The sequence below is a fragment of the Notothenia rossii genome (genome assembly GCF_949606895.1).
Source record: "Notothenia rossii genome assembly, chromosome: 11".
Classification (NCBI taxonomy): domain Eukaryota; kingdom Metazoa; phylum Chordata; class Actinopteri; order Perciformes; family Nototheniidae; genus Notothenia; species Notothenia rossii.
The window spans coordinates 11072283-11089879 of record NC_136910.1 but is presented as its reverse complement, the minus strand read 5'-3'; the positions used below and the strand labels follow the sequence as shown (position 1 = coordinate 11089879).

General features: G+C 38.6%; 2 protein-coding genes across 4 annotated transcripts; one reads left to right on the top strand and one right to left on the bottom strand.

The window, feature by feature from the left end:
- Positions 1-370: 370 nt before the first annotated feature.
- Positions 371-8929, top strand: cep55l (centrosomal protein 55 like). 2 transcript variants are annotated; one of them, XM_079657622.1, is made up of 12 exons: positions 371-518; positions 1046-1269; positions 1397-1504; positions 2355-2510; positions 4954-5007; positions 5619-5757; positions 6749-6876; positions 7192-7385; positions 7817-7940; positions 8026-8097; positions 8245-8370; positions 8603-8929. In XM_079657622.1, exons 2-12 carry the CDS (start codon positions 1084-1086, stop codon positions 8813-8815), a joined length of 1500 nt encoding a protein of 499 aa, XP_079513748.1. In that variant the 5' UTR covers positions 371-518; positions 1046-1083; the 3' UTR covers positions 8816-8929. The 2 variants fall into 2 exon arrangements, with proteins under 2 accessions (XP_079513748.1, XP_079513747.1); XM_079657621.1 differs by having other exon boundaries at positions 6746-6876.
- A 2663-nt stretch (positions 8930-11592) lies between these two features.
- Positions 11593-17033, bottom strand: rbp4 (retinol binding protein 4, plasma). 2 transcript variants are annotated; one of them, XM_079657387.1, is made up of 6 exons: positions 17009-17033; positions 14101-14203; positions 13768-13904; positions 13570-13676; positions 12497-12709; positions 11593-12292 (listed from the first exon to the last, which is right to left on the bottom strand). In XM_079657387.1, the coding sequence occupies exons 2-6, from the start codon at positions 14200-14202 to the stop codon at positions 12273-12275; spliced, it is 579 nt and encodes a 192-aa protein (XP_079513513.1). In that variant the 5' UTR covers position 14203; positions 17009-17033; the 3' UTR covers positions 11593-12272. The 2 variants fall into 2 exon arrangements, with proteins under 2 accessions (XP_079513513.1, XP_079513512.1); XM_079657386.1 differs by lacking the exon at positions 17009-17033 and adding an exon at positions 14525-14637.
- Positions 17034-17597: the final 564 nt, after the last annotated feature.

The window sequence follows — 17597 nt, the reverse complement described above, 5'->3', positions numbered from 1 at the left end:
ACACTATGCAGGAAATGCACTTCATTTGAAGCGGTTTTCTGGCAAAAATAAAATTCTATAAAAATATGCTTCATTATGACGTGTGTCACTGAAAGGTTTCTCAGTGCCGAGAAGATACAGCAGAAAGAACACGAAGAACAAGTTTGGGTGGGCTCTCCTCCGTAGGTTCGCTTCATTAAAAGCAACGGGCAGTCCGGTTTAACAGATACGTCAGTCGTTGAAGACAAGAAGAAAATAAAAGGCTGACTCCTCACGTAATTTGATTGAAAAAGATAATGTAAGTAAAGAGAAAAATATTGAATGATAGCAGTCTTCATAACTGTGTTTTTCACAGCGTTCCGCCCACCAGTCGTATTTCGGGACACTCAGGTTTACGTAAACAAACGCACCCCAGTGCGCATCACGGATATGACGTCAGCGCGCTTCAATTCAAACTTCAGGAAACGAAAACGTTTGGTGAGAAAACGGTCTTGTTGTTACTGACTAGTTTCACTGGATATCTTCACTTCGCTTCATATGTAAGTGTATTTTCTCATGTATTACTCACCGCCAGTAATGTTGGCTTTAATGTGTTTGTTATAAAATAAACAGCGTGAAATTAAAACGATGTATCGATAGTTTATTAAAAGCGTTCAACTAAAGACAGGTGCGAGGATGTGTGTTACGTTCAGGAACTGTCAGTTTCATTGTCGAGTAATCTGTGTTATTGATGTTTAATTTAAATATACATTAATGTCCACAAAAGGGGATACATGTTGGTGAAATGTGCTTGTAAATGAATGTAAAAACCAACGTCTATTTACTTGAAAGACTCCAACTATGATTTAGTGACAAATATGTACATTTTTCTCCCAATGTACACTACTGATCTGAATACTTTAATATTATTCATAACGTTTAGTATACAATCTGTCAGTTAAGTTGGGATATTTCACAAGGGTGTTTCCATTCAGTTATATTATTTGTTATCCAAATCATTTCAGGCAATATAATACACATCCGGTGCATTTTACTTCAGTCTGTAAAATTTATTTTTTTCTTCTAGAAGTCCAGGTAACTTCCTTACCACCTAACAAAGAAGCCATGTCTAAAGGAGCCAAAGAGACCATCGTCACCAGGTTGGGCTTCAAATCCAGCAGCTCCGCTTCCAAGGCTGAGGCAGAGCTGGAGAAAGTCAGGAAGGAGAACGCTCACCTCAGGAAAAAGATTGATGAACTTGCCAAACGACACATCAAACCCCCTGACTCAGACAAAAGCAAGCTGCTGGAGGTAAATACATGTTTATTTGTAAGGTGTATTGAGGGATTTAACTTCAGGAATCTCTTCATGTCTGTCTATCCGTTTCCCTTGTTTTGTATTTTTTTAATGTTTACATATTTCCTTCATGTCATTCCAGAGGATCCTGTCCCTTGAGACGCTGCGAGAGAGAAACAATCAGCAGTTGCTTGTTAAAGAGCAGGATCTAGACGCAATGAGACGGCAGCTGTCAGCTAAAGGAGGAGAAGTATGTACACATGACTCATCTTCTGCACAAATGTAGGGTTACACAAATCCAATGTATCAGTACAGTATATCTATACATCTGAAAGCATGGACTCACAGAAAGACTGATTTGGAAATGCTGAGTAATTCTGCCAATGTTGAAGAGAGATACCTAGAGCTGTGTCTTTGAGACTGCTCCCCAAGTGGTAAAGATGTGCTGCACATTCGGCATTGTATTGCTGGCATATGTAATGCTGGCAGCTGAAAACTGTCAGGAAAAAAAATATCATGCTCTCACTGAGCTGCCAAAAAACACAGTTGGGGGGGAAATAGCTTCAATCCCATATCTGACAGCAACTCAACTAAGCGACGTTTAGACAGCCAGCAAAATATGAATACTAACATATGCTGTTCACTTGATATTTATAAACCAGCTTTCTCCTACTGTTATGCCTCTGTGTTCATGACGCAGCTGGATACATTGATGCTGTTTAGTTGAGGTTGTTGTTGCTAATCATTGTGAATTCTCTTTCTGTTGTTGAAGAAATCATTTATTAATTTAGGCTACCTGCGAGGCGATTCTGGCTAAAACTTGGAAATTGCATGCTGGGAAATGGATTATGAGCTGCTGTTTATACCACATATTTTTGAATGTTTCATTCAATTAAATCACATTAACTTCTTTCTCAACAAAAGTGCTAAAAACCTGCTCAGTGGCCAATACCAGCAGAGTGCCAGCCATGTAATGCCATTTGTGTGACGCAGATAATTGATTTGATAAATGGAAATATCTACCTGCATAAACAAAGAAATAACGGGTTGATGTGTAGACTAGTCGAGGTGTTGTTTATTCACATTGTTGTGTATCTCAGGTTGTGGCATCCCTGCAGGCCCAGCTGGAGCAGCGGAGGAAGGAGGCCGATCAGAGAGACACGATGTTCCACAGTTTGTCACAGGAGACGGGGAACCTGAAAAACCAGCTGACCACAGTTTCTGCCCGCTGCCAGTCCCTGGAAACACAGGCGACGGTAGGTTGACCACCTAATTGACCCTATACCTGTCTAGATGTTCTCATTAGTTCGGAAGGTTGTCAGTGCCATTCAAGTTTGCCTTCTTTTCCACATAAGCAATTATCTTATTGGGGTAGTGTACCTTCCTAATCATAGAGTTGTATTTCAAATGTAGCTGTGTGGCTACTTTTTACAGGTCATGAATAGAGTTAATGGGGTTATTAAGGTTGCTAATTAAAAAGTCCTTATTCAGTAACTTAAGTTAGTGAAAATTACTCTGTGGATTTATTAAAAAACATTAAAAAAGAATTGAAAAACGTACATTTGTCCTGTGCCTCCGATTCCAAAATAATCTTAACACCCCCCCCCCTTTCTTATCTACAGCGTAAATGCCGCAGAGATATTGTTTTCACATTACTTTTTGTCACATTTTAGTGATTAATTAACATTAGCTCGAGCCAGTGTCAGAACAGAAATCGTTTTTCAAAGGAACAAATAAATATATAAGTTGATCATAATCGTTGTGGTATTTGTTTGCCTCTGTTCAGAATTCTGAATACACATGACATTTATTTTGATCAGTAGCTAGTGCACCTTGGATTTTTATTTTATTGTTATATAATTCTTCAGTGACTCTACTGCATCAGGGCAGGGGTGGTTTATTTTGAAATGCAAATGCAGTTATATCCCCGTCCACTAGGTGGCACTGTGTGACCTTTCATTGTTTTCCTCAGCCGCTGTCTTTACCTTCTCTCCGTATAATATCCGTAATGAAAGATAAAGCTCTGATAATAGAAGACCAAAAAGGAAATATTGTTAATATAAATACACATGTCAGTCCATGGTTGTCCTTGTCAGCCATCCATACCTGTACAATAACACATTGTAGTGAAAGAGAGGGATTATTTAATATACCAGTGGTTGCCACTCCCACACAATTATAGGATTTCCTTCCATTTAAAAAGCAGCTGTGATTCCTCTTCAGCTCTTTGATGCTTTGAGCACAGCGGGCCTTCACTACACTCTCACAGAGCCATCCTCTGTGTTCTACTTTGCTTCTTTACAGCAAAAGGAAGCTTAATCGCAATAATTCAGGAAGTCGGGTGGCTGAGGACTCGGGGATCGCAGTCGAAACAACTATGACTTTATTTAAACAAAATTAAGCAAAATATCATGATTTTCTTTTACCCATTTTTTCAAAGAGTGGTGCTTCTGCATAATGTCCCTATTTTAATTAAACCTCAAAATGCATTAAGAGCTCCATTATTACCCTTTGCTCCACATCCTACGAAATCAATTAAACCCTTCATGGTAAAAACCAACTGCTAAACCCATTCATCATTCATATTTATTAACAATCAAAACCAACTAATATAGTTCCTGTTGTTACAGTATTGTTTAAAACGTGTCTATAGCCAAAAAAGTGGGAGGATGTGAAGAAATAAATAAAAAATATGCAGTTCTTTTCCCTACTTGCTTTTGTTTTTCCACCCAAAGGTCACAACAGTGCTGGAAAATACCCTCTTTGAATCTAAATGTTCTCACATGGTCCGTACTTTTAGTCTCAAGGTTGAAAAGTATTAAAAGGCAGCGTGTTATGTATATAAATGGATGGGAATGCTTGTTACTTGTCAGTCCCTATAGATATGGGTGTCTTTCAGGTGCGAGTGCGAGTGGGTGTCCTTATCGTCATGTCTTCTTAATAATGCTCCAGGAACTTTCTGACCCCTCGGCTTAGCTTCTTCAGCATTACTCGACATAATCTGACCGGCAGACCCTGACCCGACCCTTCCTCCTTCCTCCCTTCTCAGGTTTTACATAAGCTAATTGTATGCTTAGCCTATGAGACGAGGGATATGAGTTTGAAATCCATCTGGAAAAAGTTGACGAGCTCACGATGCTTGTCTGGAAGTATGAGGGCTCATAGAGATGATGCCTCCTGTTGTAAAGGGCTTGCTCCAGCTTAAATGTTGACTGGGATCAGACATAAAGACTTAGGGAAAGGTCACAGAATTATGAAATGACTGACAGCTTTCTAGGGATGGATGTCGAGGAACTGGCTTAACGTTGGTGCCTTGGGATATGAGGCCAAGGATTGCATAGATGGATCACTTGCTTAAATGCTTTGTTGAAAATAAAGTCAATGAATAATTCAAACCAGCTAGGAGGGATTTTAAGCTTGTGGTAAACCTACCGTTTTTACTGTCTGTCTGATTTTGTTTGCACACAATACACATAAGTACATAGTACGTTGTGGTATATCGGCGCAGAGGCCATCAGTGCTGTCTGTAATTTTACTTAAACTTAGATCCCTCTGAGAGCCACCTCCACAACAGCAACACGACCAGAACAACAAACGAAAAAGTGCCAGACAGCGGTGCATTGTATTCATTTCTTTTGTTGAAGCCACTACTGTGTTTTTCAGGCATAGGGTTTTATTTGATTTTTTTTCTCTCTACAGAATGGACAGGTGCCTCCTGCAGACTTGGCTTTGGTTCAAGATCAACTGAGAGACGTAAGTCCATTCCATGATTAACTAAGTTTGTTTGTGTGTGTGACTTTTTTCCTCTATTTTAGTACGCACGTTCTTAATATTGGAAAATTGCCTTTGTACCAAAGCTTTATATCTGAAATATTGTATAATTCTGCAATATATTTGAGACATGTCTTTTCATTACACCCTGTTCATGGACAGTGAAATAATGCTTTAAAATTCATCATCAAATGTCTAGGAACCATCGTAAGGTCTTTCAATACATGAAGACGCTATTGGATAGATCTTTTTCATATTCTGTTCTTTTACATATCATATTCTACTTACATGCATATAGACTTTTTCCACTACTTTTTATTTTCTATTTTATTATATGTGTTGGAGGAGCTCAGGTCAGAAGAATTTCATTGCCATTTCTACACTTCAGCTTTGCGCATATGAAAAAATAAAACCTTTTTGAATCTTGAAATAAACATTTAGAATATTTTAGGCCACGTAGCAGTGTTGATTAGAACCAACCCTCACTGTCATTTACACATTTATTACAGTGGTGGCTTTGAATTGGATCGGTCAAATCTTTAAATATACAGAACATAGTAAGAAAGTGTCTTGGTTGTGCATTTCACCCCCAGGCTCTTGAGAAGAACCAGCAGTGGCTGGCGTACGACGCGCAGAGAGAAGGCTACGTCCAGTCGGTGCTCGCCCGCACGCTGGAGCTGGAGCAGCAGCTGGCCAAGCAGCAGCCAATCAGACAAGAGACCTCATCAGACGGTGAGGAAGAAAGGGGGGATTTGAATTAGCTTTCTACTAGGGATGTCCCGATCACCTTTTTTTGCTCCCGATCCGATTCCGATCATTTGATTTTGACAATTTGCCGATACCGATTTTTCCCGATCCGATCTTTATGCAATGCATTAAGAGAAAAAAAAGTATTCAAGTTGTTCCTTAAGGTTATTTTTTTTATTTAAATTGGATATTCTATCCAACATGGATATAGCTTCTTTCTTTCACAGCAGCATTGGATCAGTTCAGTTGTGCAGCATTGGATCAAAACAAAATAAAGCTTTCAGTACTCGTTAGCTTACTGCTACAATTAGACACTGCGCCCTGCCCACTCTGTTGCCAGATTTGAGAGAAATAAGCAACCAGGTCTATGAAGACAAGCCCCAAAGAAGCAACACATACATGATGTTGTGTAATTTGAAACCAAAACTAAGGCCTCAGGATGACTTTAAGACTTGAACATGGTCATTTTTGTTTTGTAACATTGAATACAACATTTAAAAAAAAGTATTTATAAAAAAAAAAAAAAAATCCCAATCCCTGATCGTTTTTCCTCCCGATTCCGATCTTTTGAAAATCTCGTGATCGGATCGGGACATCTCTACTTTCTACCACATCCTCCATTTTAGTCACTACAGATGTAATGTTAAAATAATGAATATGAACCTAACAAACACAAGCGCTTTGATGCATACGTGCGGGAAATGAAAATGGGGATATGCAGTTTCAGATATTATTTTATAGGCCAACATTAAAGACTTCGGGCGGGGAAACCAGATGAAAAAAGATTAGATTGGTAATTACTGGAATTAGAAATATTAGCAACAACAGCAGCACTGATGGCTGTTTCGATGAGCCAATTCAATCCTCAAAACCTTGTGTAAACCTTTCACATAGACGATGCTTAATACCAAACATCTTCTCAGATTAGTGGGTTGTTTACTCACACTTCTTATCTCTACTCCTGCCAATTTAGCAGTTCCAGAGAAGGACGCTGAGCTGAAGCGGCACTATGAGCAGCAGCTTTTGGGGGTGCAGAACAACCTGGAGAGGCAAAAAGATCAGGCTGCCAGAGGCCAGGAGGAGCTCAGTGTGCAGAGGGAACAGGTAAATGTCATATACTGTTTTGTTATATTCCTATTAACAGGATTCCATTTTCTGTCTAATTCTCATATACCACTTTTTCTGGCTTCTGCTGCTCACATTACTAAGACACCTCGCAGTCTCCTTTGTACACATGTATTCACATTCCCTCTGTTAAAAAGTTTGGATTAGTACATCATCCACATGCAACTTCACTAACCCAATTCCATTTCTACAGTCCTTGGATTCAGGCATCTTTAGAATTTAAAGAACTCAACAGAAGTATAAACAGTTTTGAAATGTGTTTTTTTGGGGGGTGGGGAAAATGTGTATTTGCAGACGTTGAAAGCTCAGGCGGAGCTGCGGTCTCAGAAGGAGCAGGTCAGCCGGCTGCAGGAGGAGATGGCGGCGCTGCAGAGGAGGTACGAGGACAAGAGCAGCGAGCTATCGTCGTTTCTGAGGAGGTACGAAGAGAAGAGCAAAGAGTCGCAGGACGTAAAGATGCAGCTGCAGGCGGAGCGGCACAGCAGCAGGTCAGAAGTCTTCTTTTTTTGTAGAAACCTAATCAGCCACAGTTTATCTCCAAACGTGACATCTGGTGCAGAGAAACTTCATCGGCTCATGGTAAGAAAAGGCCAAGAATCCAGGGTATTTAAATACCACTTATTCAATTTGTACCTTTTCTTAAATTCTCAGTTGGTCCACAACTCAAGCCAAAAACAGATTGAAGTGTTTTTCCTGACTTGTATGATAGGTTGACAAATACAGAGTGGATAAGTTACTATGGGTTTCAAACTAGAACTGTTTTTCAAGGATTTCATTTTGTATTTGTACATAGCTACAGTGTAGATATGTCAATGAAAATCTTAGGTCACAGGCTCTCCTCCAACAGTGCAACACATATTTGAAGTGCTATTTAAGTTATTCTTAATATTCATGTGGGATACATAAACACTGCACACAGACATGTAGTGAGCGAGGAGAGAAAGGTGTTGTCTGAGCGCTCAGACAGGATGAGGATGGAACTGGAGAGCATGGACACGAGACTGGAGGAGGAGAGGAAGAGATCTGCTGAACTTCTGCTGCAGGTAAGCCTCAAAATCCAATGTTAATTTGAATGGAAAGGGATTTCAATGTTGTGTTTTTACTCAAGTGTTTATTTGGCTTCCACAGGTGAACATGCTGCAGAAATCTCTACTGAGCCAAAATGAAGAACAGAGGAGAATCGCAGCGTTGGAGCAACAGGTAGATGCTTTTAAAAAAAATAGCTCAAATCTGTATCAAACCAGCAATTCCCAGTTGCACAAATGGAGTGTTCATTAGTAATGAAAGTAGTAACTGTTGTGTGAGTGACTATCATCTGTTAAAGTAGTGAAATCTACCCCTCCTTAGATCCAGCTCTCTGCCAAGGACTCTGAGAATGAGAAGGTTGATCGTCAGAGCATGCAGCACCAGTTACACAAGGTGCTGAAGGAGCTCCGCAGGGCCCGCGATCAGATCACTAAACTGGAGACGGTTGTAAGTGTTACTACTAGACATCATGACTCCATGTATATTGTTTTGGCTTTTATAGGTTCATGTTAAAAATCTAAATAATCCCTAAAAGATAAAGCACAGATGTTGGGTGTACATATGCTTTTGTTCATAAACATTACAAAGCTTTTAAAGGTCAGATCTGCACTTCTGAAAGTTGAATATTCACGTTTTAGCTGACGTTCCAAATGCTGAATTATTATGTTTTGTGTTTCAGAAACAGCCAAGCTCCCGTTTCTCTGAGCCCAGCTCCTACAATAATTTTGAGTTTGATCACCTGACCATCCACGACTCTGCCGGACCTACGTCTCCGTCCAAAGTCCCCAACCTCCTAGATGAGAGTTTCCTGGAGTGCCCCAAGTGCCGGGCCTCCTATCCCACCAGCCGCCACAGGGAGCTCCTGGCGCACATAGACTACTGCCTTGCCTGAATTAATACATAGCCTAGGTGATTGGTTGCTTCCCAAAGCTTTCCTGCTGCCTCACAACACAAGCAATTATTTTATTTCTTTAGGCTTCTTTAATGTTGTCAGACAAAAAAGGAACACAAATCACCATTTGGTTAACCTGGTAGTGTTGATATGCAGTCTGAGTCAGTGGGGGGCATTGCCTCCTTTTTATAATGGGTCACAAGTTATCCACCACTGAAGCTCTAAACACATTACTCCTAGCAAAAACGAAAAATATATGTAGGTTGTTTACATGGTTTCCAATCCATTGTTTGTGTGAACTTCTAAAAGCAGATTAAATAGCTAAATTCTCTCATGCAAGATGATTAGATTGAAATAATGCTGCTGTTGTGAGAACGATGCAGCATGGATAGGTCAATTGGATGATTTGAATAAGCATGGTGACTCCAAGTGATATTCAAATGGTGATTTTATCTAAGCGGGTTAAGGTCCAAACAGCTAGTACAACGGGGTTATTATGAATATACAAGTACATTTTCAACAGTTTTTAAACATATTAATGGAAATTAAGGGACATTCTTATAATGCAGATTACCGGTACATAACCACCGTAAAACTATTTATAAGTGATAATGATAATTTAAAGAAATGTATTCAAGTGTTTTTTGCCGTTTGAAGACCGTCAGGCCAAAGATCGATTTGATAATATTCCTTCCATATGTTTACTTCCGGGGGCTTCGTTTCGTGAGTACAGTATTTTCCTTCATGGCAAGCTCTTATAGAATTGTATTGTTGTGTGCGTTTGATGTAATTATTTATTCTTGGGTTATTTTAAAGTGAGCTACTGTCTTTTAAGTGAATAAATGCTTATGATAATGTATTTCTGTACAATTTTCCGCGATGGCGTTCTTTAATCATGAATTTACCTTTATTGTATTTGATGAACGTTTACAAACCTGACTATAGCAGTATCTTTCAAACCAGCTGTAAACATACCGCTGACACACTCCTAGTTTCAGTAATCAATACATTTGGTGTTTTTGCGTTTTTTCTCAGTATATTAAAGGTATTTGTGCATTGTTTGGAAGAAAGAGAAATGACCCAGAAGCAGCCATTATCATTGTTCATTGTCAGTATTGAGATGACATAAAAAGGATACATTAAAGTATAGCAGTGTTTCTCTTCGCTGATAAACATGACTGAGACATTCCTCCAACATGTGGTGGGATTTGCCTCAGCTGAGCGGAGCATAAATATACTGTACAGGAGTTTAAATGGTCACATGGTGCCAGGTTGTCCTCCTATTCCTCCTCTTTAAAGTGAAGCTCATTTCAACTTCCACCTTCACTTTTCAAGCCCGCAGCTCTGTAGGCTGGAATGAGATTGCATGAGATAATTCCTTGTACTCAACTATTTAAGGCAGGGGATTAGTAAATGTCCTCCTGGTTGAGGGAAGGGGTTAAGTTGATTTTATTCCTGCCATCTTGGCAATGTGACTCGATGGACTTAAAACAGACAGACACTTCTATGCTGTCTTCTTTTAGATCACTGTTGTGTTTTTGCATGGCATGACTTTTGCATTTGTTGTTTTTAAAAGTCCTCTGTTTTATTTGTATCATGTGCTCCAAAGTTGTTTTGCTGTGCACTGTACTGTATTAAAGTGTGCAATAAAGATTTAAATCTCCACTCAACACAACATTCCTTTGTGTACTTTTGGTTGAGTTTTTTTGGCACTAATGGTGTTGTAAATAATGAACTATTGCTCAATTTCTAAATTGTCTAAAACAAAAAGTACATTTTAAAACTGATGGGAAATCAGTGGGACAATGTACCCAAACGTTTATTATAAGTTGGTAAACCTTTCCTTGCTTTGTCTGTTTTTGGTGTAAGTTAAAAGTAGATCCTTTTCAAGTCAAGGCTGCGACAGGTTGGTGAGTCTCGTCTTTTGTTGTCCACTCAACTGAAACGTGCTGCACTGAAAGGATTAGGTATAAGTGTGTTCCAATTACCATCAAGCTAAAGAAACCCATTCTGATGTTTAGTTTATAGTCATTGGTCAGCGTATTCTGCAAACTAACACGTTTTTAATGGAGAAAACATGTTTCAATATCTTGAATGCCTTGTTGTTAGCAAAGACATGCGACGATGCTAAAAGATCAGCTGTGAAAGAAGCAGGACTTTGAGCAAAACTGCTCACGAGCAGGTTCACCATGGTCATCATTGAGTTTGAATGCTAACATTAGCTGCTTAAGGCATAAACACAACGTCATATATTGGAGAAGAAAATCTGATTTGAACAAAATCATGGCAAATGTAATGTTATTTGATTACAATTCATCCTGAGGCAAGCATGCCTGTACAGACTTTCTATTCAATGGTCATCGAGGCATTGCCTTTTGTTGTTCAAATATTCAGAGAACTATGAATGTCTGTCCAGCAGATGTTGACATATCTTTTTGGATATTTGAAAACTTAGAGGCAGAAGTCAGACAGTTTTAGGCAACAAAACAAACCTATGTCACAGAGATAAACATAATGTGATTTATACTTATGTAAACTATTTGAATAGTCCAATAAAAACGTGTTGAGTTAGGTGTTTATATTATAGGAAGCTGTTTGTGAAAGCAAATTTCACCCTGTTGCTTTATTTAATATTTGAACTCTCCTCACAAAATGAAGCATTTACTTGAATTTTGATGTATTTTTTATTGAATCCATAGCGACACATCAGTTCATCATTTGCAATCCTATAATACAGAAAAATTGTTTAAGGCAATCAAATATTGAGTGAACCGACACATATTGAAAGTTTTATTTCCCAAAACTGGATCAAGAGGTATACATTATACAATCAAGTTACAACCAAACTAATAGACCTTTAGAGCAGATGACTAAATGTGTAGGTATTTAGGTTTATTAACAATATCTGATTTTTGTGCTACAAGATACTGCACGTACTTCAGTGTAAACGCAAGCCAGTGACTTGTGAACCTGGTTTTGTGTTAGACATGGTGCTAATAGCTGCGTATTTGCAATAATGCAGATAATTCAGCTTCACTTTAGAACCTACTTATTCCTCACAATGGCCTGAAGAGCTCCAAAAGTAGATTTTTAGTGATCTGATATGTTCCGTTTACTCACAGTAAGAAAATTCCATTTAAGAAGGCTGTTTCAAGCAACACGTGACAGATGTTGATGATAGGAGTAAAATGTTATAAGGCCCATAATCTTCTGTACTAATAGTGACATTTTGATAAAGTGACAACAAACCAGCATCCACAGTAATCCTTCCCTTCTGTTAACAATTAGGTCATGTGAGTGTATTTATAGTTTGCCATTTTAAACGAATAATGGGCTGCTCTCTCTGTTAGGAAAAACAAAGACAGCAGAGGAGGGACCATTTTGGTGGGAGTCAGTCCAAGACATCAGAGGGGGGGGGTTGGGGGGAGGGGGGGTCACATCGTCGTGTGTAAACAGATCAGCTGCTATCACAGAAGCCTGCAGTGGGAAGAAAAAAAATGTTGCTTACAAAAAACTTTGAAATAAACCAAAAAAGGATCTAAAAATACAAAACACAGCATTTGAATGTCTTAAAAATATGATAAATCTTAACAGCTGTAATGGTATTGCTGAAAGTACTGATTAAGAGGTTTCTGAATATGTGCATTTTATTTAAAAAAGTGAGCATCTAGGTGAACTCACCAGTGTGTGAAACGCGTCTGTATTTGCCCAGCAGGCAGAGGTCGGTCTTCTTCTGGACCACATTGCGCTGGTCCTCCGGCCTCAGACCGGTGGGATGGCGAGAGAAAATGAAGGAGTAAGCGTCCAGGCAGGTGCCGTCAGAATCCACCAGTCTGCACGAGTAGTGGATGGCGTAGTTGTCGTAGTCGGTGTCAATGACCCAGTGGTCATCGTCTGAGTGAGGAGAAAGGAGAAAGGGATGAGATGTCTTGCATGGTAAGGCCAAAAGAAATTGATTGATTATCAATTTTTAATAGAGACACAACAATGGCAGAACATGCTGTTTTCATTCTCTAGTATGGAGATTTCTCTGCTTTATATTGTGTTAAACTGAAAATAATTTTAAAATACCAGTTTGGACTTTGCAAAACCAGCTTCAACCTTTTGCACTATTTTCTGGCTTTAATAGACAAATTGATTAATCTAAAACATAATCAGCAGATTTGAGGAGAATAAAGATGATCCTTTCATGTTGACCTATAAAACACGAACAGAAGTACACAAACATCTCTAGCTAACTCACACATTGCACAATCGTCATTGATGTGTGTTTGAAACTTCAGACTTTGTGCTTTTTGATTATCTCTCTTTCACATTGATCTTTTTCTCTTTCAAGTGAAATCAAACACTCTGTCATTTTATACAAACACAGTGCTGGGAGATAAGCATCCCATGACAGCATTATCAAGTCAACAGATGATGCAATTATATAGATACAGTATAGATGATATAGGGAATACTACATTGATACAGAAACTCTTAAGTTTACTTAGTAACACTTTGAGTCAGCACTGGGGTCAGTTTGAGATATAAAATATAGCATTCCATTAATTTGCCTTTATGGAATGGTACACCTAATGACATTTGGACCTCTTTCCAGTAAGTGCTTGTTTTGATTGATTCTCAAGGGTCACAGAATATCGAGTTTTGCAGTTGATGATTCCATTAAATCATCAGTTTTCTAAACCAGTGACTCTAACTGGCAACAAAAAAAGGCTCTGCTAATAAGGTGCTTTGAACTTCCCCCAACTTACTTCCAGTCTGCAGGTATGAGGCGGCTCCCCAGTACTTCATCCTGAACTTAGCGGGGTCAGGGGTTACCTCAAAGGTGGCCAACATGTCAGCGCACATTTCCCAGTTGCTAGATGTCAAAAAGAGAGGAATATGTTTTACGAAATATGTGAGACAAAATGGAGCTTGTTAAGCCTTTTATAGAAAAGAACAGAACTCACTTCAGGATGATCACTCTGCCCTTAGCAGTGGCGGTCATTGAGCCATCCTCTGCTATAGTAAATTCGGCCACGATGTTGTCAATTAAGAACAAACCCTCTGGGTCCTTCTTTGCAACCGCGTACCATACCCCTGTATACTAAGATTAAGAAATCCAAGTGTTAGTCGGCTTCACTCTATGTTTTTCATTAAAGTAGGTAAATTACCATATACAGTGTCATTAGTATTACACTGTCCTCACACACAATAACATTCCTGTGCATGTCTAATGAAAAAAAGCTTTGAACAATACGACAACGTAAGTTAACATTAAACATTTTAGACTTTTAACTCACCCTTGTCTTGTCGAAGTTCTGCATGACCTGGACGCTGGAGACCTGGCAGTCCTGTGCCCAGGACACAGCCAGGAGGCAGAGGGCCACAGCGTAGTGCAACATTCTGTCTCAGAAGAAGGAAAAAAGGCAGAAACCAAGGAAGAAGGAAATAGGTCGGGGGGGGAGAGTTTGAGAGAAAAGGCATAGCAGAGACAGAAGAGTGAGCCACATTGCCAAGTCCTCCAGTAACGTAGAGGGTAATACATTCCATTGTCTATCTATGTGCTACAAACTATTTGTACATTTTTAAACAAATAAACCTTCAAAAAGATATCAAAGTTGTTTTAAAAAAGTGAGAACAATTTCGCAAAAGCTTCAACCATTGTCTTTCAATTTCCGGTTAAAATGTTCAAACATAAAAAAGAAGTCCATTGTTCGAGCCTACCTGTTAATCGAAGTGGAGAGCTGACAGAAATCTTCAGGTTTTCTGTCAAGGCCTTATATATAGTTGGTTAGTGTTGCATAATGACTTCCCCCGCACTCCCCACAGCTAGCTTGCCTTCCATTGGATAAACATTTACACAACTTCAGGCCCAGTCCAATTGATTTGTTTGTTCTGCACATTTGGCCCGCCACCCTCTCTGTACTCCACCCCAAAACATTTTCATGAGGCTTTTTTCTTGGTCTTATGAAAGCAGCTGCTAGCAAATCCAAGAGAATGATCTGGAAAAAGACATACAATGCTGTAGAGACACATTCTGATGAATACAAACAGCATTCAATTGTAACTGTTTGCATGCATGGGCTTAATCGACCTTTCTGTGAAAACTGGATTGTACTTAATGCCTGTTTTTTCTTCAGTGCATTTTTCCCGGCAGCATCCTTATGATTACATCAGCTCTTTACTTGATCATGCTATCAAAGGGATATTTAATGACTCTGTGTTTGTATAAATGGTGAACAGAGGGCTCAAATCCATTTTAAAGAGTAAATAATCAATGCAAAAGAGAGACAAGTCTGGAGCTTCAAACACCAGTCGATGATGAAGGGATAACTTAGATCAAAATGTATTTGCACAGACACTCTTGTGTACTTGTACGAGTCCAAGAGAGCTCAGTGTGCTGAAGCGAATGGCTCCCATAATGAAGCAATCTTTATTTCCCTTTTTTTCTTAAAACATTGTCTTTTAAAAAACAAAGTCCAGTTTTTGATAGCTTTCTAACTTTTTGTATTAAACTCAGTACATCATTCACACTCCAAGCAAGTTAAGAGAAGTATGGTAAAACTACTCGGTAATACACGGCTGTATTTCCTTTTATACACTGATGCTGTTGTTTTGCACTGAGCTCAAGTCCTCTGAGGGCTTGCTTGAACAAAAAAGAGCACAGCACAGCCAAACATCTGCAGATTGCATAACCAAAGCCCCAGCCAGTGGAAAACAGCACAATAACTCATTTTCAGCAAAAAATAATACCAGCTGGAATTTGGCCAAAGGCAACATTTAACCAACATCAAGATTGGGCCAGAAACACTTTACGTTACAAAGCCAGGCCTGTGCAAGCATTTCACATTTTGGTAGAGTGGTAAATGTCGTAGGATGAAGTATCCAGATCTTTTACTTAAATAAAAAAAGCCTAACGACTGTGTAGCAATACAAGTAACAAGCACTGGATGAATAAAAAGTACTTCAGTTAAAGTTGTAAATGAAGTATGGCCCATTTTAGAATATAAATATATCATTTTATTATAATTACGGATGTTTTAATATGTAAGCATCACTAATAATGATGATGTCAGTAGTGGTTAAGGACTTCTGCTGGGTAGCTTATTCAATAATAAAATCATGATTTATTTGTTTATTTATATTTTGTATTATTAATCTCAATATTAAAAGGTAGTAAAACGTAATCTTGTAAGACAATTTTAGTAGATTTAACAAATAAAGCAACCAAAAAATGTAAAAAACTTTAAAGCACAAATAACTTTGATGCAATGTCATGCTTAAAGCAGGAGTCTGTTTTGTTTTTTTACAGGTTGTGAAACTTAAGCAATGCTAAATCCCAGATGTACCCCTATAAAATGTGGGACTGTGCAAACAACCTATTGCTCAATGAACTGCTTTTAAAGAGAGCAGTAGCTAAACAGGGAAGGGGTGTTTTTAAGCTGAATTTGGAGTTTCTTGTCTGCAAACCTAATATGACTTACTATATAAACTGCAATTACTTAATTAAACAGTGTGGAGCCTGCAGCAATTATGTTTGCATCACTTGGGGCAATTTTAGTTATGACTAAGGCTGTTTCTCTTACAAATTAAAACTTGAGTTTCTTTAATACAGCCTTACAGTATTTTGGTATGACCAGTAGCCCATGGTAGCTAATGTAAGATAATCAAAAAAAACGTAAGAAAAATGGTTGTGTGACTAAAATTGCTGAGTCAGTTTGGTCCTGTTTCACTTGCTGTAAAACGTCTTAACTGAATCTTGGGAAATGTACAGAAATGTAATATGCTGTCATTGTGTCGCAATTGTTCTTTAAAAGTTACGAAATAGTCTAAATTAAGTAGTCACCTAAAAATACTAAAAAAAAAAAACTGATACTATTAAGTTAGAAAACAAAATAGTGGAATTAGCGGTCAGAAATAATTCATTTTTTTAAATTATCATCTTGTTTGAGACTTGTGGCGAAAACACACAATGTATCAACAATGGATTTAATGGTTTACAATCATAGAGCATTGGAGGCTGCACAACCATTACTATAAATAAGAACGTGTATAAAAAAAATAGGCTGCAAGTCATTGTTTTGTATTCTTACTCAACACAAACATACTCTTCTTTCCTCTCTCGCACACTATCACTAAACTAGTTTTCTCCCACTGTTACATGGCCTGCTCTAATTTATATCCTCCTTTACATCCACACACACACACCTTTTGTAGTTCTGTCCTGATAAGCTCGCCTTAATCCCCACAGCAAAAAATAGTGGATAACTCCTTGTCTTGCCAGCCTGTCAGCAGCTAACCAGACAGTGCACTTAGCTATTAATAGCCAGTGCTCTTTGTTTTGGGCCTTTTGCCCAGACGTCCGAGTCCCAGTAATTGGCTGATTTCCAGTTCTAGGACTGATACCTCCATAAGGATGGTGATTTAATTAGAGAACACACATAGGCTGCTCACACATTGCCATTATAGCTCTGAACAACATTGCTGACACGATTCAGCTACTTCCTCCTCGATAAGCAACAAGAAGGAGAGAACAGTGGTAACATCTAAGGTTTGATATTGGACGAGGTTAACTACACTGAAAAACGTTGACTTGAAACTACTATTTTTTTTATTTTAACTTCATATGATTGCGTTCAACTAACCTACGTGTAAAATAGATATGGAACATTTGTTGACATTGAATTAAAGTCAAGGTTTCAGTGTAAGGCAAGAAAACCTGAATGAATGTCTCCTGCCTGCTCAAATGTTTAGTTTGCATTGGATTTTAGAGCAGGATCCTGGTGTACTATTTTTA